The sequence below is a fragment of the Semicossyphus pulcher genome, unplaced genomic scaffold, assembly GCF_022749685.1.
Source record: "Semicossyphus pulcher isolate SPU_LCO1_2020_fin unplaced genomic scaffold, fSemPul1.0.p SCAF_2, whole genome shotgun sequence".
NCBI lineage: Eukaryota > Metazoa > Chordata > Actinopteri > Labriformes > Labridae > Semicossyphus > Semicossyphus pulcher.
Genome location: NW_027211693.1, coordinates 12,773,681 through 12,801,332, shown reverse-complemented (window position 1 = coordinate 12,801,332; position 27,652 = coordinate 12,773,681). Strand labels below are relative to the sequence as shown.

At 41.5% G+C, this 27,652-nt stretch overlaps 2 protein-coding genes across 2 annotated transcripts; both read right to left on the bottom strand.

Moving 5' to 3' along the window:
* Nucleotides 1–5,151: 5,151 nt before the first annotated feature.
* Nucleotides 5,152–7,101, bottom strand: LOC138597724 (uncharacterized). The gene is made up of 6 exons (XM_069669200.1): nucleotides 7,059–7,101; nucleotides 6,648–6,968; nucleotides 6,010–6,366; nucleotides 5,800–5,925; nucleotides 5,383–5,444; nucleotides 5,152–5,280 (listed from the first exon to the last, which is right to left on the bottom strand). The coding sequence occupies exons 1-6, from the start codon at nucleotides 7,099–7,101 to the stop codon at nucleotides 5,152–5,154; spliced, it is 1,038 nt and encodes a 345-aa protein (XP_069525301.1).
* An 11,286-nt stretch (nucleotides 7,102–18,387) lies between these two features.
* On the bottom strand, nucleotides 18,388–21,556 carry LOC138598522 (uncharacterized). Its single transcript, XM_069670317.1, has 5 exons — nucleotides 21,514–21,556; nucleotides 21,103–21,423; nucleotides 20,389–20,514; nucleotides 18,607–18,650; nucleotides 18,388–18,525 (listed from the first exon to the last, which is right to left on the bottom strand). The coding sequence occupies exons 1-5, from the start codon at nucleotides 21,554–21,556 to the stop codon at nucleotides 18,388–18,390; spliced, it is 672 nt and encodes a 223-aa protein (XP_069526418.1).
* Nucleotides 21,557–27,652: the final 6,096 nt, after the last annotated feature.

Sequence of the window (27,652 nt, the reverse complement as noted above, 5' to 3'; positions counted from 1 at the left end):
CCAAACAGTATCTCTCCACATGTGGCCACAGCACAGTAGTAAGTCCCAGCATCAGAGGAGCTGACGTTCTTAGAGAAGCGATAAACACAGCTTCTCTGAGTGTCAGATCTCTCGTCACATCCACCACGTCTGTTTCCATCAGTGTAGATGATGTGTGGATGAGATTTATCTGATCCGGCTCTGAACCAGTACACACTGTGACCTCCTGGACACGTTTGACTCTCAGAGTCAGAGAGGACTGAACACTGCAGAGTCATCAAGTCTCCTGGACGGACTGGATCAGAAACTGTCGGCCGCTGAACAACAGTGTAGTTTGATGTCCTCTGAGTGTTTCCTGTGTATTTGAAGACGTTCAAAAGTAAAATAAACACAATATAAAATGCTTTGACATGATGAAATGTAGCAGTAAGAACCTATTGTTCAGATGATTAAATCATGGGTCAAATCTCCACATTGCCAACATGGAGTAATATTTCTAATTTAAAATGTTAGAATATAATGTATATGAATTGGAAATCCTTTCAACAACTGCTACATGAAGCATTTCTTTCTTAAAATTGTTTAGTCATTAAAACAGTGTAGCTGATTCTAAGACATTGAAAAAACACATAATTACCTTTTATTGACAAATATGTCGCACACAAAGTTCTCTTGTCCCACACCAGGACTACACAGTGATACATTCCCTCGTCTTCTTGAATTGTCCTCAAAATGGTCAGATTGCTCGTATTCTCATTAACTTTTACATCAAATCTAGAAGCTGAAAACTCTGCGTCAAACACAGGCTTTGTATTTCTCAGCCGTCTCGCAATTAATTTCAAAGCATCACCAGCACTCTGCTTGAACCAGAAGACGCTTTTGTAAAAAATATCAGGTGAATCACATGTGAAGGTTGCAGGTTCACCAAGTTGAACTTGGGTCACTGGAGCCAGCGCATCTAGATACAAGTATAAAGGAAGAATAAATTAAACAGTAAATAATCATTCAGCCAGACATCTGGACACAGTCATTATTGCGTATCACTTACAGGCCTGATGAAGGAGAAGCAGTGTGAGCCATAACGTGATCATCTTGACACTGTCTCTTGTTAGGAGACCTCTTAGTTACTTTTTAAGTAAAGATGGTCACGTGGTCATCAAAGCCACACCTTCAGATCTGATTGGATATCTAAATATACATCTAAGTTCACTTCCTCCCACAGTGGTTTTGTCCGTGTGATGTGAAGCATCTCACGTTTCTCACAAGTGTGAGGATCACTTGAACATTTAGTCTCAACATGGACAGGTTCTGTTTGTAAAGCTTATTAAATGTTTCATCAGCATTTAACTCTGAAGGGCTCATTTCTTTTTCTGGGTTTAGTGTTTAAATGTGGTGTTCTTTATGTGGCCCTCACTTACTACACAAACATGGTGGCTATTGCAAGTTCATTTTAATCATCACATCCTTTATCTCCAAACCCTTCCGTAAGTATGATCCAGGGATGCCCCGATCAGGATTTTACTCGATACCGATTACTGATTCTTTTAATCGTGAGATCTGCCGACCATCGATCTGATCACAGATTTAAATGCATTTTTCCAACCTTCCTAAGAATATAAAATCATTACACAAAGAGAGGAATTAATACATTATGAGTTGTGAAGGTTGTGTGAGAGGAGATGGAGAGGACCCCGACCCTTGGAGTTTGGCGACCTTTTATTAGATTGCTGTCTGAAGTGTCGAGAAGGAGCTCCTAATCTATGGTAAAGGTAAGCGTGTTTCTGTCATGTCGGTCACAGTTTATGTGAAGGCAGAGTCAAAGGGGTAAGGAATGAATAAGGTGTGCTTCAACACAAACATGGCTGAAATGGGATGTGTTTGAGGTGTGGTCTTTGTTCCCGGACCTAGTTTAAAACTATACCTATGAGGTTATAACCTCTTTTCATTAAATGTTAGGAATGGAAAGCACTCTCCCACATCACAACTTGAACAAACAAGCACATTATGTTGAAAGTGATGGTGCCAAGTACCAAGTGGCTTCTGCTTGAGTTCTTGCCCGAGCAGATGATGGAGGCTGTTGACTAAGCTCTGGCTTGGTATTGGGTGTTTGGGGGATGGTGGAGATTGCAGATAGGCTGTGAATTGGGATCCAGTAACAGGTGTCAGACATTTTTTGTGCCAGTGCAACAACAAGCCAAAGCAGTACTTGATAGTTTGGTATGTCCCTGACCTTGAAACTCCCTTAGTCTGGCTGAAAAGTGTTTTGATGTCCAGTGCAGATGTTACAACCCAGTTTCTGATTGTTGCACTGTCTGGGCCTGGCACCAATCAGGCTTCTCCGGCCGGCAGCACAGGTGGGCAGGAATATTCAGGAAAAAATACACACTCAGCCGTACTCTTATACGTGCATATACACCATAGCATAACATTATACAGCCATAACATTATGACCACCTGCTGTATATTGTGTAGGATCTGCTGCCACCAAAACAGCACTGACCATCGAAGCATGGACTCCACTAGATCTCTGAAGGTGTGCTGAGGTATGTGGTACCAAGATGTTAGCAGCAGATCCTCTAAGTCCTGTAAGTCGCGAGGTGGGGCCTCCATGCTTTGGACTTGTTTGCCAGCACATCCCACAGATGCTCAACTGGATTGAGGTCTGGGGAATTTGGAGGCCAAGTCAACACCTTGAACTTGTTGTGTTCAAACCTCAAACCATTTCTTAAGGATTTTTGCAGTCTGCTGAAAGAGTCCACACCATTAGGAGATACTGCTTCTATGAAGGGGTGTACTTGGTCTGCAACAATCTTTAGGTAGTTGGTACGTGTCAAAGTAACATCCACATGAATGGCAGGACCCAAGGTTTCCCAGCAGAACATTGCCCAAAGCATCACACTGCCTCCGCCGGCTTGCCTTCTTCCCATAATGCATCCTGGTGCCATGTCTTCCCCAGGTAAATAACGCACATGGACCCAGCCATCTCCATGATGAAAACGAAAAACATGATTCCTGAGACCAGGCCACCTTCTTCCATTGCCCTGTGGTCCAGTTCTGATGCTCATGCGCCCATTGTAGGCACTTTTAGCGGTGGATGAGGATCAGGATGGGCACCTGACTGGTCTGCAGCAAGGCAGGCCCATACGCATCAAACTATGACGCACTGTGTGTTCTGACACCTTTCTATCAGAACCAGCATTAACCTTTTCAGCAATTTGAGCTTCAGTAGCTCTTCTGTTGGATCGGACCACGTGGGCCAGCCTTCGCTCCAAATAATCCGCATCAATAATCCCTGGCCACCCATGACCATGTCGTTGGTTTCCCTTCCTATGACTGCTTTTGGTAGATACTGACCATTGCAGACCAGGAACACCCCACAAGAGCTGCAGTTTTGGAGATGCTCTGACCCAGTTGTTTAGTTGTCAAAGTCGCGAACATCCTGAAACTTACCCATTTTTCCTGCTTCCAGCACATCAACTTCAAGGACAAAACATTCACTTGCTGCCGAACATATCCCACCCACTGACAGAGGCCATTGTAACAAGATAATCAATGTTATTCACTCGACTTGTCAGTGGTCATGATGTTATGGCTGATGGGTGCACAAGGAGGTGTAGGCGGTGGCCGTAACAGCAGAGTACATTGCAAACAAACATGTTGGAGGCGTCTCAGACATTGTGGTGAGATCAGACGTTTCAGAACCACATCTGTTTTTTTCTTTAGAGGTTGTATGTTTCACATAAACCAGGACAAGACCAGTGTAGCAGGAAATGCTCTTACATTGTATATTGTGTGATAACCAATGAGATGCAACTGAAGGTTTGACCTATCATGACCATGTCACCATGTTCAGTCGCATCATAACTAACAGTTCTCCTAACAAGAGACAGTGTCAAGATGATCGTGTTAGGAGTCACACTGCTTCTACTTCATTCAGCATGTAGGGGATGATATTGACTAAATACTTTCTCATTTATCCTCAGTCGACATGACCTCTGGGCCTGCAGGATCACCATCACCCCCGAGGAGTTTATAGCAGGAGGAACTCTCCACTAACGGGCCTCGTCCCTAAATCTCATACCAGGTGAGGAAGACCTTCAGAGACCACACAGACCTTTGGGCAGACACAGTTATACTGAAACAGAGAACGTCAAGCACTTTAAACATGGGAGCAGTGAAGAAGTAAGGACCTCTTTCAAATCCTTAGAAAGGACAATAAGTATATCTTAGATAAAAGAAGTGAAGATCACACCCAACATGCCCCCATGACCCCTGTTTCCTTCAGACAATACAGAAAGAAATCTAAAAAGTAGTCTCTTTTATTCTCATATGCCTTGGACTTTCTAACTGGAGATGCCCTGCAACCATAAAGTGAGCTGAAACTCAAGCAGCACCAGTTGTCCTGAAAAGTTGGCACTGTTTAAAGGAAAAAACATCCGAGAGAAGCCTGCAACAGTTTGACTGCCAAAGATGAGACTTCAACCTGCGCATGGGATCGTGTGACGAGGTTTGTGCTGCACCAACAAATGCAGGATATAGGCAAGAGGCCTCAAAAGAATCTTTAAAAAAAGTATTTGCTGAAAGCCAAAAGCTGTGGCTTTACTCACCCTAGAGAACTAACGTACATTAAGCTGCTTCCTGGTGGTCCCTCGTGTTTCAAGCACCGTCAGATGTGACATTTATCAGTCACTAAAATTTGAGCTGTTTCAGTTTCTTTACAGTCCAAATCTTTAAATAATCTTTAACAAAAACAACAAAAATATTTCAAAGTTATATAATGAAAAAGTGCATTTCTTTCCTTTTCCTTACTATGTGTTCTGTTGTCTGTCTAACCTCTTTGTTTAATTGTGTCTTAAATGCTGTAAGTAAATGCACCTAATATCACTGAGGAAAAGCAGAGACGCACGTGTAAGAAAGACAAAAAGATATTTATGCTTTAATAAGACATGACAAGGTTTTACTAAAGATTTCAGATTATTTAAAAAGACATTAAAACACAACAACAGGATGTAAAACATAAAAAGATGGAAGGATCAACTCACAGTAACATAAAGGGTCATTTTATGCATTCAGAAGTAGATGCAGAAACAGTAGTGTCTGCTTCCTCTCAACAATCATGTTAGACACTTTAAGGTCAGTCGTATAAAACCCCCCACATGTTGTCATAGACATTTACATCGAGCATTTCACTTGAGAATAGACACCGTCTTCAGTCTTTAACTCTTTAGTCTTCCTCCCTCTTGTAGATTTCGGGCCGTGAAAATGCAACGCAGCATAGTTCAGATCATGTCCACCTTCAGTCTGTGCAGCAAATAAAGTTCTCATTACATGATCGTGTTCGTATACAGCAAGTTAGGAGTTATGTTAAAGTTATACAGTATGCAACTTTCTTTGATCACTTACAATATCATCTATTCTTGGGTTGGAGTTGTCATGTCTTGCTGGCAAAGAGGCGCTTTCTATTCCTTGAATTGAGTGAAGACAGAAACATTATGTACTTTTCTCACTTTTAAATCCAGATCCTCAGCTGTTTCAGCACATTTTAGTTTAAAATATAACATTACAAACATCATTTTTGGACAGTGTCCTTAATAACTTGTGCATCCTGTTCAGGTTTATTGAGGCACACATGGAATAAACAGCAATGTGGAGGCTCAAAATAGTGCGAAATATCAGTGACGTGCTGATATGGATATCTTCTATTTCATTTAAGAATAGGAGGTGAAGGTTTGTCCTCTCCTGTTTGATGTTACACTTCCTGTAGTCAATAAATGTTTCAAGTAAAACTAGCAAATGTTTGAATCAGTAAACAACTCTTACCTTTACATTGTCCACATGCTGCTCTCGGAGATCGGTGACAGATGAAAACAATATTTCCAATCACAGAAATGACCAGGCAGACTATCGCTATCACCAGAGCAACAAATTCAGAGCTTGTTGTTTGCTCTAGAGAACAAAGAAGAAAGTTTCATTCATGATGTTAATAAAATATTATGGAGATCACCTCCAGTGCTGAACTTATAATCATACCAAGCTCTAGTTTTGTTCCGTCTCCAAACAGTATCTCTCCACATGTGGCCACAGCACAGTAGTAAGTCCCAGCATCAGAGGAGCTGACGTTCTTAGAGAAGCGATAAACACAGCTTCTCTGAGTGTCAGATCTCTCGTCACATCCACCACGTCTGTTCCCATCAGTGTAGATGATGTGTGGATGAGATTTATCTGATCCGGCTCTGAACCAGTACACACTGTGACCTCCTGGACACGTTTGACTCTCAGAGTCAGAGAGGACTGAACACTGCAGAGTCATCAAGTCTCCTGGACGGACTGGATCAGAAACTGTCGGCCGCTGAACAACAGTGTAGTTTGATGTCCTCTGAGTGTTTCCTGTGTATTTGAAGACGTTCAAAAGTAAAATAAACACAATATAAAATGCTTTGACATGATGAAATGTAGCAGTAAGAACCTATTGTTCAGATGATTAAATCATGGGTCAAATCTCCACATTGCCAACATGGAGTAATATTTCTAATTTGATATATTAGGATATAATGTATATGAATTGGAAATCCTTTCAACAACTGCTAAATCAAACAGTTTTAATATAAATTGTTTAGTCATTAAAACAGTGTAGCTGATTTTTAGACATTGAACAAACACATTATTACCTATTATTGACAAATATGTCGCACACAAAGTTATCTTATACCACTCCAGGACTACACAGTGATACATTCCCTCGTCTTCTTGAAGTGTCCTCAAAATGGTCAGATGGCTCATTTTCTCATTAACTTTTAAATCAAATCTAGAAGCTGAAAACTCTGCTCCAAACACTTTGTTTTTATTTTTCCATCGTCTCACAATTAATTTCAGAGCATCACCAGCACTCTGCTTGAACCAGAAGGCTTCATTGTTTAAAATATTAGGTGAATCACATGTGATGGTTGCAGGTTCACCAAGTTGAACTTGGGTCACTGGAGCCAGCGTATCTAGATACAAGTATAAAGGAAGAATAAATTAAACAGTAAATAATCATTCAGCCAGACATCTGGACACAGTCATTATTGCATATCACTTACAGGCCTGATGAAGGAGAAGCAGTGTGAGCCATAACGCGATCATCTTGACACTGTCTCTGCTCAGGAGACCTCTAAGTTACTTTATAAATAAAGATGGTGACGTGGTCATCAAAGCCACACCTTCAAATCTGATTGGATATCTAAATATACATCTAAGTTCACTTCCTGCCACAGTGGTTTTCTCCTTGTGATGTGTAGCATCTCACTTTTTTCAAACTCACTCAGGCCACTTTCACACCTAAAGTCTGTTTGTGTGATCCGAATCAAAGACCAAGTTCTTACAATGCTGCATTTTGCCTCCAGTTTGGTTTTGTGTTCACACAGCAGCTTTTACCAGTCGACCAAGAGTGTTGATGCACAAGAAAACTGCTCTCTGATTGGTCAAATTTTCACATGGGAAAACTCCCTGAAGTAAACAAATAGAGCGAGCGGACTCCTCAATCACACTCACCACGATCACAGACATTAATGTTTTGTAGCGTGTGACCAGGAGACGCCTGACCAAGGCCTGACCTGGTCCTTTGACCTCAGCAGGAAGAGAGCTAAGCCATTAGCTCTGTTCTGGGGACCAATAAAGTAAAGATTGTGTCCACAGGGGAAACTTTATAACTCTTTATAACTCAGGACGTCACCTGATAAACCATGGGATTACAGTCGGTTAATGTTTGTCTTAGTTGATTAGCTGTGGGGAAATAAGGAACCACCGGCTTTGATCCAGGGACGGTGGATCAACAGACACAACTCACACCCCAGAGCCCTGGGGAGAAGAAAGAGTTTTGGAGCATCCATTTGTCCCCCCCCCCCCCCCCCCCCCTAACACCCCTCTCTCTGGCAGACCTGCAGACAGGCAGGGGAAGGGGGGGGTGAGACTGAGACAAAGGGATGTTGATTCAGTGAGGACATCTGTTAATGAATGTAACAAAGTTGTGTGTCTGTGAATACATATATGCCCTACAGGTATATATATATATATATATATATATATATATATATATATATATCTATATATATATCTATATAGATCCAGGTGTCACATTCACACGGAAATGCATAAAGACTGTGGAAGGTCGCTATGTGGTGATCTGGACATTCATCATTAACTTGTACCTTTATCCTCAGGAATCTGCCATGTAACCTCATTCTGTGTATTTTCATCCTGTGGTGTTTGGAGTCTATGTGCAGCTGAGAATCCAGAGGTATTACATGTTGGGAGGTTAGATGTATAAGGATAACTACTTTGGGGTAAAAATAAGTAGTTTAATAAGTAGAGAAAGTCTCGGATATGAGGATGGGTCAAACTCGCGCCATTGGCCGGACGCCCCCCCCCCAGGAGGGGAGACCCTTTAAATGAGAGGTGACAACTTCTCTCGTTCTCTTGTTTCTTCCCTCCTTGTGCTACACCCTGCGTCCCGGCCGCTGACGAGCGCCTCCGCCTCCCCCTTCCTCCGTAACTTCTTCCCTTTCCCCTTTTTAAGTTTTGCCCGCGAGTAGGCCCAGAACCTGCGTGCACTCTGCCGTGCTGAAGACCTCGCGTGTCCATATTGCTCCAGCATTAGATCTGACTGCTCAAAATACAGACTCTAGCTCTCCCGGTGCTCAAGCCCCGGTGCTCGGACAGAATCTCAGTCCCGAACCCAGAAGACGCATTCAGCCTCCATCCGGCTCAGGCCGCAACGTGGGACTGACCAGCACGTCATCATCCAGAGAGACCGAACCGGCCGTGCGGCGCCGCTCCGAGGGAACCCGGGTACAAGCGCCAAGAACCACTCCAACCTGACGCTCTCCACACGCCTCATCAGCAACGCGGTTGACCCTCCTCACCCTCCGAGTAGGTTTAACTTTGGTTTTACTGTATATTGGGGTTGATGCTTTAGTCACAGATTTGTTAGGAAGGTTAGGATAAGGTTTTGTGCGATATACCTCCTAATATCTCAGCTGCTACACTTCACTCCTTTGAACAGGTTTCAATCCATCTTTCATCCTATTCATCCTGTTATTAATCATTTCACGTTCATCACCATATTTAGTTATCTCATGTATGTTTAGTGGTATTAGTCAATAAATTCTTCATTTATAAAGTACTGATTCAAGTGTCTTTGTGTGTGTGAAGTACTAAGCCTCTGTACACCGCGAAACGAACTCAATTCTAAACTGTAGCAACCTTCAGATTATGAGACTGAATTAAACAATTAGGTAACTAATTATATGTTTTCCCTGTTTTGTCAAAATTGGGTGGTGCCCCGTTAAATACCTATGATAGGTTAAGTCTTTTAATTAACTTTAAAGTTAACTTCTCGTCAATATAGAGTGCAGGCATTCTATGACGAGTTTAATTAATTATTAAATAATTATTCGACCGATTTACGCTACAGTTTTGTTCTCTGAGTCTTTTTTTACTTTTTTGATTTTTCTTACAGTTTGAATATCTCCATATTTTTGTGCGTTTTCACAAGCATTTGTGAAATTGTTTGGTCAGCCAATATTTCTGTGAGAGCCCTCACCTCGTTTCTCCCCCACGTTTGGCCTCTACTCATCTTGCTGCCTGGCTGTGTGTCTGTCTCTGCAAGTGTCAACATCCATTAAAAACCCACAATGCAGTTTTTTGGTTTGCTTCCTCTATTGGATCCTACTTTAATTGCAAACGAACTGGTCTTTCAGAGTAAAATCCGAAAAGTCTGGACCAAAGATGTCAGGTCTGAATGCCCCTTTAAGTCTGATTACGTCATCACCTGAGGGTGCTTTAGGACCTGGGAGACTTTCAGACTTTACTTCAAAAGTCTGGTTTCTTTTGGACAGGTGAGAACACGCAGTCGAACTCTGGTGTGGACCAAACCACCGGACCATGGTCCACCAGAAAAGAAGGGACACCGGCCTTTTGGAATCGAACCACGGTCCGGTTTGATTCCGGTGAGAACATAATCAGACTCGATCTAATATAGGAAGCAAACCAAAAAAGTGTGCATTGTGGGTTGTTAACGGACGTTGACACTTGCAGAAACAACCACACAACCAGGCAGCAAGATGAGTGGACAAACGGCGAGGTGTGGGCTCTGACAGAAATATGGGCCATTTGAAATGTCTGAAGGTTTTTTTGTAGAAGATTAAATGTTCATGTGTTTTGTGTTCTCTTGCTTGATTCTGGCATGTGTTTCATGAAATGTAATAAACAACCGACCTTTACAGATCACTCCAGGAGCAAGTTTGGCTCAGACAGATATTTTATTCATTTACAAAGTTTGAACTCCACATCATCCTCAAAACAACAGTTACTTCTACGTGCAGACTCAACATTTTTCAGCAGGTGTAATGGTAATAATTGTCCGTCTTTACATGTTTTATTGTGTACGGCAAGCGGCCTATTTGCTGCTCAAAGCATGCTGGGAACCTGCAGACACAGATCAAGCTAGCACTGCTACGTCCGTAAACCTCCTGCAACCAAGCACAGGAAGAGTGGGTATGTATAACAGATGGGGAGGTTGAAGCACTTAGTGAATCCATCCTATCTATTTGGATCTATCGGGTTTCAAACAGACCTGTTAACTCACTGATCCAACCCAAAAGCCTTCACAGCAGCGTAGATCCTCTCTTTCTCCGCTGCTTTTGCGTCCTTCATTGCACCACTCTTTGTTTTCATCGCGGTGAAGACGACAGCAGAATAAACCTCCTCTCTCTGAGGAAACACAGTGACTGAGACGAGAACATCCAACATGTACATAAAGTGAAACAAGCTTTATTTTAGTTTGGAGACGTTTAATCCTACCTTTAAAATCCTCAGCTGTTGACTTCTCCAACCACCGCAGTTTTGGTGCTCAGCAACAGAGGCTGAAATGATGAGACAACATAAAGATGACAAAAAATAAAGCAGCAGTCATTTTAATTTAATGTTTTACACTGAACAAAAATATAAACGCAACACTTTTGTTTTTGCTCCCATTTTTCATGAGCTGAACTCAAAGATCTAAGACTTTTTCTATGTACACAAAAGGCCTATTTCTCTCAAATATTGTTCACCAATTTGTCTAAATCTGTGTCAGTGAGCACTTCTCCTTTGCCCAGATAATCCATCCACCTCACAGGTGTGGCATATCAAGATGCTGATTAGACAGCATGATTATAGCACAGGTGTGCCTTAGGCTGGTCACAATAAAAGGCCACTCTAGTGTTGTATGTAACATGCAGAAATTACATGTTGTGAACCTGCCCATGTTGGTGCATATTACTTCTGGAATACGCGCCCTTAAAAGACAGAATAAAACTACACCATTGATGAGGTTTCATTGGTTAATAGCACAGCTGCATTCTGCTGCCTCACGATAGCAACGAGCCAACAATGCGTCTGACCATCTAACTGTACAATCTACTTACACAACTTGGGTGCTGAGCGTGACAAATAACTACGTCACTTAATAATAAGCACTAACAAATGCACTGTGCTCTGGGCTGCTTTGCCTTGGATGTGATTTCGGGCCTGAGTGTCGAATAGGAAGTGCCTCACTGTAGGCCAGATGTATGTAGGCCTACTACTGTATATGCAATATAGTACATACAAGAGAAAAACATGAGTGAGTATGATAGTGCATTAATAGTAGTAAGTAGAATGTACGTTAGCAACACATTAGCTAGAAACAACTAGCATCAGTAAAGTAGAATGTTATGTTAGCGACAGATTAGCCAGAGAAAGCTAGCATCATGGCTAGCTTGGTTAGCAGTAAACTGATCACAGATAAGAAAAACTAAACAAGAAATCAAAGATCACCTTAAGCTGTTAGCTGTTATTAGACCAAGCTGTAAAACAGTCTAATAAGGATATTTGGGGTTTCGGTAGATGAGGCCTGTCAATATTTTATTGCTATCATCAGTGAACTAATTATCACTCAACACATTCACAGACGGTGGGTAAGGGTTACCCCCTACCCTAACCTTAACCCCCCCATCTTCCTTGCTCTCTCCTCTCTTCCGTCATGAAAATGAGGGAGTAGGCGGAGGTAGAGCGTACATCCCGGTCTGGCAGGGGTGCTCGCCCTGGACAGGGCACCTCACCCTGGCTCTGCCTTCCCTGTCTTCTTTCTAACACACCTCCCTCTATAAAACCTTTCTCGCTATATTTTTCTCTTTTGTGTTTAATTTAAAAACGTTAGTTGCATCAGCGTTGTCAATACCTGGAGCCTGCATGGCGGAGCCTGGGTCTGTTGAAAATGGCAAGGCTGCTTGGGTTGCGGTGATCACCAAGGGTCATGTATTAGGATGAGGATGAGGTTTCTTCACTGAGCGCTTCTCCTTATCATCCGGGCACAAGTATCTTGTGTTTAATTCAATTTAGCAAAGTAACATTACAGCACCTGAGCAGTTATTAATCATGAAGTTGTTCTCTTCTGTGTAGCTGTCATTCATTCATTCACTGACACAGGAAAACTCAGGAAAGGTTGAAACGTTTATCTTTTTTTTTCGATGCTGGTTTGGAATCTCTTCTCATAACATATTTATTCATTCAGCAGGGAAAAACATCTACACAGCCATCAACTGTATTTAGTAGATACTTTTTAACAGCATTGACACATATAGGTAGACGTAAGCCGAGAAGGAAGTAACGACTTTGATTACAGCTCACAATGAAACCAACATTTACATACAATACATGTTACATACATATAATGTTTTTAAGTTAACAGAGAAAAATATTGACATATAAGACATTAAGCTACAGGGCTACTTAAGCCGAATATTCCTTGTACCAAGTGCGTACAAAAGTGACACCACCATTAAGTCCAGTGTTAAGACATTTCTTTCACCTGAACAGCCCTGACATGAGCGTAGATACTCTCTTCCTCCTGTGCTTTGACGTCCCTGGCCTCTGCTTTGCCAGATTTCCTACCAGTGAAGGTTGGTGCAGAATAAATCAAGGAGTCCTCATCTGCCTGACAAAATACACAGAGGATTACAGAACAATTACAATGAAGCTGAGGAAAATGCTGATAACTTCATGTCACTTTACATTCCTCACCTGCTGACTTTGCGGATCACCACTGGCTGTTTCCTCATTTCTTTGCAGAAGAACATCAGCTGCATTATCATATAAAAACACAGAATCAATCTGCAGTGAGTTTTGCAAATTAATGTTTGACAGGGCGACATTTAGTCGACTTTTCTTACCGTTGCAACAGCCACAAGATCTTTTCTGGAGTTTCCTGACTGAATAAATAAGAGTGGCTATAACAATGAGGCTTACAGCCAGAGCAGCACACAACAGAGAAAGAAATGTGTTGTCCGTCTGCAAATCCATGTTGACTGCTGATTTAAAAAGAAGCAAATAATGAAAGTTAACAAGTCAAAAGTATTTGAGACTATACACTACTATTGTTCCTAATCAAAGATAAATATGTGACCTTTCTCATTGTATACAAAGAGGATGAAGTTACCTTCTTTGTCTGTGTTTGATTCTCTTCCAGAAATGTTGTCCTCACATGTGGCCTCAGCACAGTGATAAGTCCCAGAATCCAAACAGCTGATGTTTTTGAAGAAACTGTCAATACATTTCTTTGCTGAGAGTCCCATAGGGCTCCTTTCTTCATCAACACTGATTCCTCGAGTGAAGTTAGGAAGAGATTGGTTTAATCCAGTTTTAAAACAGCACACGCTGTGTTCTCCTGGACAGGCTGTCTTCTCAGAGTCTCCTGGACGGACAGGAGCGGGTGGAGGGACAGAAGGGGAAAGAGGTGCTGGGGGATTGAAAACACATTTTTTATTCTATTTTATTAAATCTTGACTTAAGTTTGTCTTTTAGATGAATTATGTAAAAGTGCCAACTTCACATCTTTAAGTTCGGAAATAGAGGAAAAAAATGTGGCGCACTTACCTTCAACTGTCAGATTTATTCCTTTCAAAAACATCAAGTTTTTTTCATTTGTTTTCATACAGTAATAAAGTCCTGGATCCTGTAAATTTGCTTTTTTAATTTCTAGAACAAATGTTCCAGGCTCTTCTTTGGTTGTAATGCGACTACCTCGTCCATATAAGCTGTATGTTTTCCCAAAGAACTCAGGAAAGTTTCCAGAACCCATCCTGATCCAAAACAAGCTTCCTGTAGTTTCGCGTTTACATGACATTTTCACATCAGCTCCAACACGAACAGTCTTTTGCTCTAAGTTCTGATCATCTGAGCATCCTGAAAAGACATTATATGACATTAGTAACAGGGTAATATTACTGCATGCACTCTTCTAAACCAGTGTAACGAGGATGACAATAATTTAAATGTATATTTGAAGTAAAGCTGACATTTATGTACTTACGCCCTGCTCTGAGCATCAGCAGTAAATAAAAAACAAGCAGCATTTTCTGGTTATTCCACTTGAGACGGCTGTTATGTAGAGTGCATTATCAAATGATTCACTTCAATGTAATCATAGCAGGTGGGAGGGAACAGTTACAGAGCGATCTGATTGGCTTCTGGCTATGTCGGGGTTTAACACAACAGTGGAAATATCGACCATCTTTCCAACCCAAACACATGAAACAAAACCAGAGCAAGCTTTCGTTTCATGTGCCACGGTGGGTTTCTGACACTCACACATCTTGTCTCATCTTAATGTGAAGAGCAATGTTGTTCATCATGTTCCTTTGTGTTTTTATGATACTTGGAAAAAATGTTGAGCTCATACTCACCATGATACAACGACACAATGTTTCTTCTCATTGGGGTCATAAATCAAGATAATTTCCCTGAACACAAGAGGAAGGAGAAAGAGGCAACTTGGTACAACAGAGCACATGTCTGTGATGTTTTCATTCACTGTGTATTTACACAGCATGGTAGGCATGATGAATCGGATGGCTTGCGTGTGCTCATTAGTTTGAATGTTAGCTGTTAAACATAAAATGATAAAATTCAATGCTGTTGAGTTTCTGTCTAACTATCAAGTATGTACGCAGCGAGTGGAATCTGGTGCTGTGTCATCGTGGACCGTGCCTCCACACATGCGGCGCATGCCTCAACCGCTGAGGTGAACCTACACACTATGCCCAAGGTTGACTACTTACTTACACATGTGCAGAGCAAGATCAGCAAAGTGATTAACGTAGAAGACTTACCGCGTTGTCCACAGGGGTCGTCGAGGTTGAAACAAAAAGAAACTTCCTCACAGCAGCTAAGCAACTCAAACCACTTGTTTTGGATTACAAGGTAATTGTAGAAACGGTAGAGAGATAGTAAAAAAAGAAAAAATGATTGCTTTAACCCGAACCAGACTCTGTATGGACATCTGTGTAAAGGCCAGATTTCTTGAGCCCATAAACAACAGAGCTCCCTTTCTGCTTTTGGGAGGTCACCATCATGTTTAGTACTGTGCATTAGGTGGGGGACAAAATATCGGTATGGCAATTTATCATCGTCCTGACTCATGCTTGCAATATATCAATTATCGCAGAATCGCTGTATCGTGATCTTGTCGTTAACGTGGGCCACATATCGCGTATCGAATCAAGAGTTACCCCGTGATTCCTATTCCTTGTGAGCATGTGTGGAAAATGTTTTTATCTGCAGACAGGTGAGTTTTAATTGTAAAGGTGTGTCAGGTGTTGTTTCTCTGTGGATTGGATAAGCATCCCACTGCCTTGTTAGCAGGTAATAGTGAGATTGAGAGTTGTGAAAATATTGATCCTAACAGCTTTGAATTGGAATTTTTTGTTTGCCTGTATTTAAAAATGGATCCAGATATTTGTAATTCAGCAAGTAAGGAAAAAGCTTTTCACAGACACAAGTCACAACGGCCTTATATGAAGATAACGCAACATGAGACATGCACACAACAAATATACACAGCTGCTTAACATGGCAGTCAATTGATAACAGTAATACAGGAAGCTAAATTAAAAAAATTGGAGCCAGCCAAGAAATGTTACACATCATAAATAATGCCCTGCCCACTCTACCATCCACCTGTAGCAAAGCACATTAGAAGGAAGGAAGAACTCCAGGTACACTTCTTGTCGGGGGGGAAGAAGAAAAGAAGGAGCAGAACATCGCTATCATAGAAACACAATCACCTATGAGAAGCGTGCACAATAGCTTCTGATTCCTCTGACCTGCAGCTTTAGATCTGAAGGAATAATTCATGTGAATCTGAGCACAAACCACAAAAAAATGATGATAGATAAGAACCCAAGATATAGCAGTGCAGTTTAACACCACAATCACCTCGTTACACGTTGTTCAGAGGCTGGAGATAAGCTAGCTATATCTAGGGTCAAATCTGCATGTAAAACATTCAGACCAATGCATTGTGGTTTGTGGCCTTAAGCTCCATCATGATATTGACGACTAGCAAAAAAGATCTGGTTTGACCATAAAGTCGTTGCAAGTGCGACATATGCACTCTTGCATGCGCCTGGCACATACACAAGAAACAAACACGTATTCACTGCCAGCGCTGACAAACAAGTGATGCATGGAAACTGAAGCACTGCTGTGGTTTGGCTTCAAACTGAGGTGTGAACACCGAGGGGCTTTTCTTGCTTCCTCTCTCTCTGTTAGAGGTCCATGATGCTCGGCCTGCACTGCCGCTTATACTGATCTTAAATAGGCAGGTGGAATGTCATAGCAACTTACACGAGTAAATAAAGGGTACAGTTTCACTTTGTAATGACTGTTTTTATCGTACTTTTCTGTGGTTTGGTGCTTTTCACACCCAAGAGGGTGAAGGCGCTAGAAGTTCACTGGTCCCAGCTCGGTCTTTTTGACCAGAAGCTTGTTAGACTGATCTTGAGTTACTTTTCGCTCTTTATATGTTGTCTCATATCCTTCCTAAAGTCTGTTCTAATGTGAACTTAGAGCACTGTTTTAATGCCAGCCTGTCCATATTAACAGTGATCAATGAAGTTACATTTAAATAGCCACAAAACATGAAATAATATGCATCTGCAATAAATCACAAATGCGTGTCGGTGTAGCTGTCTTTGGTTGCAAGCACAGAAAAGCCACATTAACACAAAAGAAAATTAAAACAATCCTTTCGCTTTTATCAACTCAAACTAGCCTGCAGAAACCTCACGCAGCCCCATCCCTCACTACACATCCTGTTGAAGGTCACAGTCATATACGCTCTGAGTAAACAGCCTTGAAGGTTGGTCAAAGCGCGCAGAGAAACAGCCAACCGCAGCCTGTGTGTCAGTGAAGCTGTTGCATGTGGCTTTGCTTGTTGTTCTCACGGCAGACATATAAAAGGCCTTTACAAAGCGCTGTGACACAAGCAGGCAGAGGAGTTAACTTATTTAAGGTAGTTTTCCTGCAACTTTTCTATGCTGTATGTCTTATTTTTTAACACAGGACACAAGATAAGATCTCTGTATATCTTTGTTAGCTGTGCTTTGCTCTACAGTTGTGGAAACTTGTGGCAGACAGATACACAAAACCACTGATCATCTACTCTCTCTCTCTCTCTCTCTCTCTCTCTCTCTCTCGCACTCTTCTTTTGTTCTCTGTAAATTTGTGTCTCAATGCACACATGGCTGAAATTTAGAGTGTCACCAAAGATGATAAGATGTTTTGCAAAGAAAAGGCCTGTAACAAAACAAGCAGGCTCATGCTAGATTCATTTACAAAGAAGAAACAAACATCAGGATGTCAGATGTGTCATATATCTTAGCGCTACTTCCTCTGAATGTCCCTGCCATTCTGCCATTAACAACACAAAACATGTAAGCCCCCCTGATAGCATCCTCTGGAAACACGTATTTACAATATTTCACAGTAATCCATCCAAGTTTGGTCTGATATTTCAGTCATAATCAAAGTGGTGGTGGACTTACAGAGAGACATTAGAGTCCTGGTAACACATATTTTACTGTCCTTTAATTTGACAAGATTTGACAAAGTAAATGTATTGTGAATTATAGAATATTGTTTGGAAATCAAAACTAGTAAATTAATACATTAGATAAACACAGAGACAACAGCTGAACATTTTGATAAAAACACAATCAATCAAACTGATTTTAAACATATGGATGAATCTTAGACATAATAAAATATTTCACAGGCATTCGATTATTGCGGCCTAAACTACTTGATTCTGTGGTAGCTTATTAAAAAAACTGCAATGCAAGTTGTGCTGTTTTTTTTCTTCTGTTTAACGCATTACACATCCGCTGTGAGCAGCTGGGAAAAACACGCTGGGGGACCACAATGATTCGCCATGCAACACCACAACTTCCTGGAAAGACTGAAATGGTCTGCTGTACTACTTAACATCCACAAACTCACTAAACATTCTGTAGCTCTAAACCAACCAATGTCATCATCATCGAGCTCACACAGAACCTACTAATGATTCACTCACTGGTCCAACCTAAAGGCCTTCACAGCGGCGTAGATCCTCTCTCTCTCCACTGCTGTTGCATCCTTCACTGCCCCGCTGTCAGCTCTCATCAGGGTGAAGATGACAGCGGAGTAAACGAGTGTGTCCTTATTGCTCTGACAAAATACAGACATGAGAAGATTAAAATAATTAAATGTTGGTTTTCTTTAAGTTAATCGTGCCTTTAAATACTTTACCTGTTGTATGCTTTGAAGGTTGCTGTTCTTTTGCAGAGCAACGGCTGCAGGATCACGAAACAGAAAAAACATCAATATTTATAATTAAGGATGAAGAAGTTTGAATATATTTTGCATGTATGATGAAGTCCTATTACTTATGGCAACAACCACAACTGAGGAAGATTCAAACATTATTTAGTAGCAGCAGCAGTAGTGCACATTCCTGTGCAGAATATACAGCTCATTCTTAAACCAAATATATATTGTACATGTTTTTTATAATCCTCTTTAATATGTATATGTTATTCTTTTTAAAGGGGCCATATCTTTTAAATGCATATTCTCATATTGTGCATGGGTTTCACATGTTTGGGTGTTTATTGTTCATAGAGAAAAAGTGAATTCCGTGTTTTTCCAGAGTTACATGTTTACAAAGGTCGCCTCTGAAACGGGCCGCTCAGAACAGCTGCAGGTTTCTAGGAGAACCTTGCTTTCGCTGAAATCGACCAATCGTCATTCACCTCAGGCTGCCTTCTTGCACTAGCTTGAAGTCAAGTCGTTGTCAAGATTTTAACTTACCATTCTGATACCTCCTGGTGATTCTGGCTCGTACATATAGGGCCGAATAACCGATCCCAGAGCAGTCATGTTTTCTACAACTTTGGAGTGACAGTGCGGTGCGGCCGCTCTGGGGCTATCACTCCAAATACAGTCAGCCAATCGCGACTAAGGTCTGACCTTTGAATGGCAAAATGGCTTGTAAGTGCTTGTTTGTTTCAGGAGGAAGGCGAGGCCATGAAACTTAATTAAATTAAAATATGTGTACAGTTTTTAAAATGAAACAAACTTTAACCAACGTGATTCAAAAACACATTTGAATAATAGAAAATAAAGTAAGATAGAACTTTATTAATCCCAAAGGAAATTATAGTGCCAAATTGATTGCATATGTAAAATATGTTATATATATATATATATATTCTATTTTTATTTTTACCACAATCTCAAGACCCATCGACCATCATCTGAAGCCGATATAACCTCTTTTTGGGCATTCAGGCGTGACCCACAGTTAGTGATAAACAACTTCCACCCAGCACTTCATTTACTGTGCGTTGCATGGTTTACAGTCCAATTCGCAACTTGAGAAGCGACTTCGCGTTCAGTTCAAAAGTGAAGCAAAAATCGCCCCTTCAGATATGTCAACAAAATGCTGTCATTTCTTGGTTCATTAAATCCCCTAGAAGAACGCCTGTTCATCTGTTTCTGGTGAGCCTCAGTTTACTATAGAGGCATGAACCCGAAAAATAAACCGATTTTCTTGTAATTTACTTTAATTAACGAGTTTGTGGACATAACAACATCATAGTGCAGATTTGTGAAAAGTAAAAATGATCATATCTGATGCATTCGTGGAAGTCGGGAAATCTAAATGCTGATTGGTTGAATTTTTAAACAAGAGCAGATTGTTAGCTGTCCGTCTGCAGAGATTAATAAGAAGCTAACATATTGTCAGATGACCACCGATGAAAGCCGGGATGTCATAACGAAACATTGTGTTCTGCCTGCTTTTGCTCTGCATACAGACGTTTTTTCCTGATAGGTGATTGGTCAGTATTATAAATGTAGTACAAACAGAAACCAGAACAATTCTCATACCAAAGTCCTGTGTGTTCAGATTCTACATTCTTATTAAGAATCTGTAAATAGAGTTACACTTACGCAAACTCCTTGTATGTGGAAACCTACTTGGCAATAAACCCCTGAAATGTCATTTTTAAACCAGTAAACAACTCTTACCTTTACATTGTCCACACGCTGCTCTCAGAGATCGGTGACAGATGAAAACAATATTTCCAATCACAGAAATGACCAGGCAGACTATCGCTATCACCAGAGCAACAAATTCAGAGCTTGTTGTTTGCTCTAGAGGACAAAGAAGAAAGTTTCATTCATGATGTTAATAAAATATTATGAAGATCACCTCCAGTGCTGAACTTATAATCATACCAAGCTCTAGTTTTGTTCCGTCTCCAAACAGTATCTCTCCACATGTGGCCACAGCACAGTAGTAAGTCCCAGCATCAGAGGAGCTGACGTTCTTAGAGAAGCGATAAACACAGCTTCTCTGAGTGCTAGATCTCTCGTCACATCCACCACGTCTGTTTCCATCAGTGTAGATGATGTGTGGATGAGATTGATCTGATCCGGCTCTGAACCAGTACACACTGTGACCTCCTGGACACGTTTGACTCTCAGAGTCAGAGAGGACTGAACACTGCAGAGTCATCAAGTCTCCTGGACGGACTGGATCAGAAACTGTCGGCCGCTGAACAACAGTGTAGTTTGATGTCCTCTGAGTGTTTCCTGCATGATACAAATGATACATGAATTTAAATTAAACAGTAAATGTCTAATGAATGAAAAAATCCTTTCAAATTTTACTAAAGAGATGGTTAGAAATAGAAACATAATGCAGCTTTAAATGGATAAAGCAACAAATCACATAATTACCTTTGATGGACAAATAGGTTGAACTCAGAGCTATCACAGTAAACTCCAGGACCCCACAGTGATACATTCCCTCGTCTTCTTCAATTGTCCTCAAAATGGTCAGATTGCTCGTATTCTCACTAACTTTCAAATCAAATCTAGAAGCTGAAAACTCTGCTTCAAACTCAGGCTTTGTATGTTTCTGCAGCATCACAATTAATTTCAAAGCATCACCAGCACTCTGCTTGTACCAGAAGACGCTTTTGTAAAAAAAATCAGGTGAATCACATGTGATGGTTGCAGGTTCACCAAGTTGAACTTGGGTCACTGGAGCCAGCGTATCTAGATACAGGTATAAAGGAAGAATAAATTAAACAGTAAATAATCATTCAACGAAACATCTAGACACAGTCATTACAACGTATCACTTACAGGCCTGATGAAGGAGAAGCAGTGTGAGCCATAACGTGATCATCTTGACACTGTCTCTTGTTGGAGACCTCTTACTTACTTTGTAAGTGAAGATAGTGACGTGGTCATCAAAGCCACACCTTCAAATCTGATTGGTTATCTAAATATACATCTAAGTTCATTTCCTGCCACAGTGGTTTTGTCTGTGTGATGTGAAGCATCTCACTTTTTTTCACTGAAATTTTTCATTCACAGAAGATTCCAGTTTCTCACAGATTTGACGAACTCAAACATTTAGTCTCAACATGGACAGGTTCTCTGTCTTGTAAGGCTCATTCCACAATCCCTCAGCATTTGAGGAATTATGGGGCTCTCACTAACTACACAAACACGGAGGGTATTGCAAGATATATTTCATCAATATCACATCCTTTATCTCAGTTCTTTCATAAGTATTCTCTGTTGCGTCTGCATTTAGCAGTGCCAAGACTAACTACAATATATAACTCTTACTGGCAATTGCCACTACTGTCTATACATGCTTTAGCTGTCTGCTGTTTGGCCCACTGTAAGGATTAATTCATGAATCCACCTCAGTGCCCCTGCTCTGTCTGATCAAACCTCTGACCTCTGTTGCTTATGAATCCATAAGCAACAAGGGAAGCAGAGGGGTCGAGACTCTGTGGGAGTCGTCTGCTTGTTGCTCACAGTGTGGAGCCACAAGACAAATGTCTGTCTACATCTGTCATTCAGATTGTTACGAATGTGGAGGACGTACGCTGGATAACACCAGCAAACAAGGATTTTAATGTTGTGAACACCCTAAGTATAGCTCATGGGATAATCAGGATCTGGTGAAGATTTGTCAAAAATGGTGGTGAAACCAGAATGCCAGAGGTCATCGGCAATACTGTGGATCTGACTCTGGGAACCCAGAAGTGCTTTGGACTTGTGGAGTGGAGATTGATGTTTTGCTGGGAAGCCAGAAACATTTAGAAAAGTTTTCTTTTGATGTCAGAACGGTGGAACCGGATGTTGAGCTTGTTTCAGGTGAGCTACTGTCCCCTCAGATGTGTTTAAGGTTTGGGACGGTCAGAGTGTTGACAAGGACAGGTTGCAGTCACTTTGCCTTTTGTTAGGGCGCCCCAGTCTTGAGCGGGTCAGAAAGAATGGCCGCTGTCCCGCAGATACCTGACTGGATATATCCCCTGGGACTGCTGGAGGGAGAAGGCCTTATCATATGGGTGGATGAGTGCTTGGCGCCGGAGAGTGTGGATGGCAGAGACCAACTAAGGTTGCTATGAAGGCTGTGTGAGAGGAGATGGAGAAGATGCCGACCCTTGGGGTTTGGTGATCTTTAACTAAATTGCTGTCTGACGCTTTGAGAAGGAGCTCCTGATCTATGTTAAAGGTAAGCATGTTTTCTCTCGTGAGTCAAAGGGGTAAGGAATGAATAAGGTCTGCTTAAACACAAACATGGCTGAAATGAGATGTGTTCCAGCCGTGGTCTTTGTCTTTGTCCCGGACCTAGTTTAAAACTACACCTATGAGGTTACACAATGTCAATGGTAAAGAACATTTTAAAACTCTTTTCAATAAATATTGTGAATGGGAAGGGCCTCTTCACATGACAACATGAGCCAACAAGCATATGATGATGGTACCAAGTGATGGTTGAAGGTGATGGTACCAAGTATAGCGTGGCTACAACAAGCCAAAGCAGTACTTGATAGTTTGGTATGTTCCTGACCTTGAAATTCTCTTAGCCTGGCTGAATAGTGTTTTGATGTCCAGTGTAGATTTTACAAGCCAGTTTGTGAAGAGACACAATATAAAAACTAACTCAGGACTCTAAACGAGGCGAGCTAATCTCAGTCAGAAGCTGCGCCATAACTGACGAGTCCTTGATCGGCCGTGTCTGACTGGTGCACTGGTCTGAGCCTGGCACCAATCAGGCTTCTCCAGCTGGCAGCACAGGTGGGCGGGAATATCCGGGAATATATACACACTCACCTGTACTCACATACATACACCAATCAGTCATAACATTATGATCACATTATGACTACCTAATATTGTGTAGGATCCCCTTTTGTGGCCCAGACAGCCCTGACCCGTCAAGGCATGGACTCCACCAGACCTCTAAAGGTGTGCTGAGGTATCTGGCACCAAGACATTAGCAGCAGATCCTGTAAGTCCTGTAAGTAGCTCCAACGATCAGATTTGGTTATCCAGCACATCCCACAGATGCTTGATTGAAATAAAATCTGGGAAATTTGGAGTCAACGCCTTGAACTTGTTGTCGTGTTCCTCAAACCAGTCCTGAAGCATATTTGCAGTGTGGCAGGGCGCATGATCCTGCTGAAAGAGGCCACACCATTAGGAAATACCACATCCATAAAGGGCTGCACTTGGTCTGCAGCAATGTTTAGGTAGTTGGTACGGGTCAAATTAACATCCACATGAATGGCAGGACCCGAGGTTTCCCAGCAGAACATTGCCGAAAGCATCACACTGCCTCCGCCGGCTTGCCTTCTTCTCATAGTGCATCCTGGTGCCATGTCTTCCCCACGTAAGCGACGCACACACACCTGGCCATCAACATGATGTAAGAGAAAACAAGATTCTTTTCACCAGGCCAACTTCTTCCATTGCTCCGTGATCCAGCTCTCTTGCCCAGGTTCCCATTGTAGGTGCTTTCGGCAGTGGACAGAGGTCAGCATGGGCACCTTGACCGGTCTGCGGCTATGCAGCCCCATGTGCCACAAACTGCGATGCACTATGTGTTCTGACTCATTTCTATCAGAACCAGCATTAACTTCTTCAGCAATTTGAGCTACAGTAGCTCTTCTGTTGGATCGGACCACACAGGCCAGCCTTTGCTCACATGAGCATCAATAATCCCTGGCCACCCATGTCCCTGTCACTTGTTCTCCTTCCAATGACTGCTTTTGGTAGACACTGACCTTTGCAGACCAGGAACACCCCACAAGAGCTGCAGTTTTGGAGATGCTCTGACCCAGTTGTTTAGTTGTCAAAGTCACAAACATCCTGACACTTGCCCATTTTTCCTGCTTCCAACACATCAACTTCAAGGACAAAACATTCACTTGCTTCCGAACATATCCCACCCACTGACAGAGGCCATTGTAACGAGATAATCAATGTTATTCACTCGACTTGTCAGTGGTCATGATGTTATGGCTGATTGGTGCACAAGGAGGTGTAGGCGGTGGCTGTAACAGCAGAGTACATTGCAAACAAACGGGTGGGAGGCGTCTCAGACATTGTGGTGAGATCAGACGTCTCAGAAGCACATCTGTTTTTTTCTTCAGAGGTTGTATGTTTCACATAAACCAGGACAAGACCCGTGTAGCAGGAAATGCTCTTACATTGTATATTGTGTGATAACCAATGAGATGCAACTGAAGGTTTGACCTATCATGACCATGTCACCATGTTCAGTCGCATCATAACTAACAGTTCTCCTGACAAGAGACAGTGTCAAGATGATCGTGTTAGGAGTCACACTGCTTCTACATCATTCAGTATGTAGGGGATGATATTGAATAAATACTTTCTCATTTATCCTCAGTTGACATGACCTCTGGGCCTGCAGGATCACCATCACCCCCGAGGAGTTTATAGCAGGAGGAACTCTCCACCAACTGGCCTCGTCCCTAAATCTAATACCAGGTGAGGAAGACCTGCAGAGACCACACAGACCTTTGGGCAGACACAGTTATACTGAATACAGAGAACGTCAAGCACTTTAAACATGGGAGCAGTGAACAAGTAAGGACCTCTTTCAAATCCTTAGAAAGGACAATAAGTATATCTTAGATAAAAGAAGTGAAGATCACACCCAACATGCCCCCATGACCCCTGTTTCCCTCAGACAATACAGAAAAAAATCAAAAAAGTAGTCCCATTCATTCTCATATGCCTTGGACTTTCTAACTGGAGATGCCCTGCACCCATAAAGTGAGCTGAAACTCAAGCAGCACCAGTTGTCCTGAAAGGTTGGCACTGTTTAAAAGAAAAAACATCCGAGAGAAGCCTGCAACAGTTTGACTGCCAGAGATGAGACTTCAACCTGCGCATGGGATCGTGTGACGAGGTTTGTGCTGCACCAACAAATGCAGGATATAGGCAAGAGGCCTCAAAAGAAGCTTTAAAAAAAGTATTTGCTGAAAGCCAAAAGCTGTGGCTTTACTCACCCTAGAGAACTAACGTGCATTAAGCTGCTTCCTGGTGGTCCCTCGTGTTTCAAGCACTGTCAGATGTGACATTTATCCGTCACTAAAATTTGAGCTGTTTCAGTTTCTTTACAGTCCAAATCTTTAAATAATCTTTAACAAAGACAACAAATATTTCAAACTTATACAATGAAAAAGTGCATTTCTTTCCTTTTCCTTACTATGTGTTCTGTTGTCTGTTTAACCTCTTTGTTTAATTGTGTCTTAAATGCTGTAAGTGAATGCACCTAATATCACTGAGGAAAAGCAGAGACGCACGTGTAAGAAAGACAAAAAGATATTTATGCTTTAATAAGACATGACAAGGTTTTACTAAAGATTTCAGATTATTTAAAAAGACATTAAAACACAACAACAGGATGTGAAACATAAAAAGATGGAAGGATCAACTCACAGTAACATAAAGGGTCATTTTATGCATTCAGAAGTAGATGCAGAAACAGTAGTGTCTGCTTCTTCTCAACAATCATGTTAGACACTTTAAGGTCAGTCGTATAAAACCCCCACGTTTTCATAGACATTTACATCGAGCATTTCACTTGAGAATAGACACCGTCTTCAGTCTTTAACTCTTTAGTCTTCCTCCCTCTTGTAGATTTCGGGCCGTGAAAATGCAACGCAGCATAGTTCAGATCATGTCCACCTTCAGTCTGTGCAGCAAATAAAGTTCTCATTACATGATCGTGTTCGTATACAGCAAGTTAGGAGTTATGTTAAAGTTATACAGTATGCAACTTTCTTTGATCACTTACAATATCATCTATTCTTGGGTTGGAGTTGTCACGTCTTGCTGGCAAAGAGGCGCTTTCTATTCCTTGAATTGAGTGAAGACAGAAACATTATGTACTTTTCTCACTTTTAAATCAGATCCTCAGCTGTTTCAGCACATTTTAGTTTAAAATATAACATTACAAACATCATTTTTGAACAGTGTCCTTAATAACTTGTGCATCCTGTTCAGGTTAATTGAGGCACACATGGAATAAACAGCAATGTGGAGGCTCAAAACAGTGCGAAATATCAGTGACGTGCTGATATGGATATCTTCTATTTCATTTAAGAATAGGAGGTGAAGGTTTGTCCTCTCCTGTTTGATGTTACACTTCCTGTAGTCAATAAATGTTTCAAGTAAAACTACCAAATGTTTGAATCAGTAAACAACTCTTACCTTTACATTGTCCACATGCTGCTCTCGGAGATCGGTGACAGATGAAAACAATATTTCCAATCACAGAAATGACCAGGCAGACTATCGCTATCACCAGAGCAACAAATTCAGAGCTTGTTGTTTGCTCTAGAGAACAAAGAAGAAAGTTTCATTCATGATGTTAATAAAATATTATGAAGATCGCCTCCAGTGCTGAACTTATAATCATACCAAGCTCTAGTTTTGTTCCGTCTCCAAACAGTATCTCTCCACATGTGGCCACAGCACAGTAGTAAGTCCCAGCATCAGAGGAGCTGACGTTCTTAGAGAAGCGATAAACGCAGCTTCTCTGAGTGTCAGATCTCTCGTCACATCCACCACGTCTGTTTCCATCAGTGTAGATGATGTCTGGATGAGATTTATCTGATCCGGCTCTGAACCAGTACACACTGTGACCTCCTGGACACGTTTGACTCTCAGAGTCAGAGAGGACTGAACACTGCAGAGTCATCAAGTCTCCTGGACGGACTGGATCAGAAACTGTCGGCCGCTGAACAACAGTGTAGTTTGATGTCCTCTGAGTGTTTCCTGTGTATTTGAAGACGTTCAAAAGTAAAATAAACACAATATAAAATGCTTTGACATGATGAAATGTAGCAGTAAGAACCTATTGTTCAGATGTCAAATTAAATCATGGGTCAAATCTCAACATTGCCAACATGGAGTAATATTTCTAATTTGACATATTAGGATA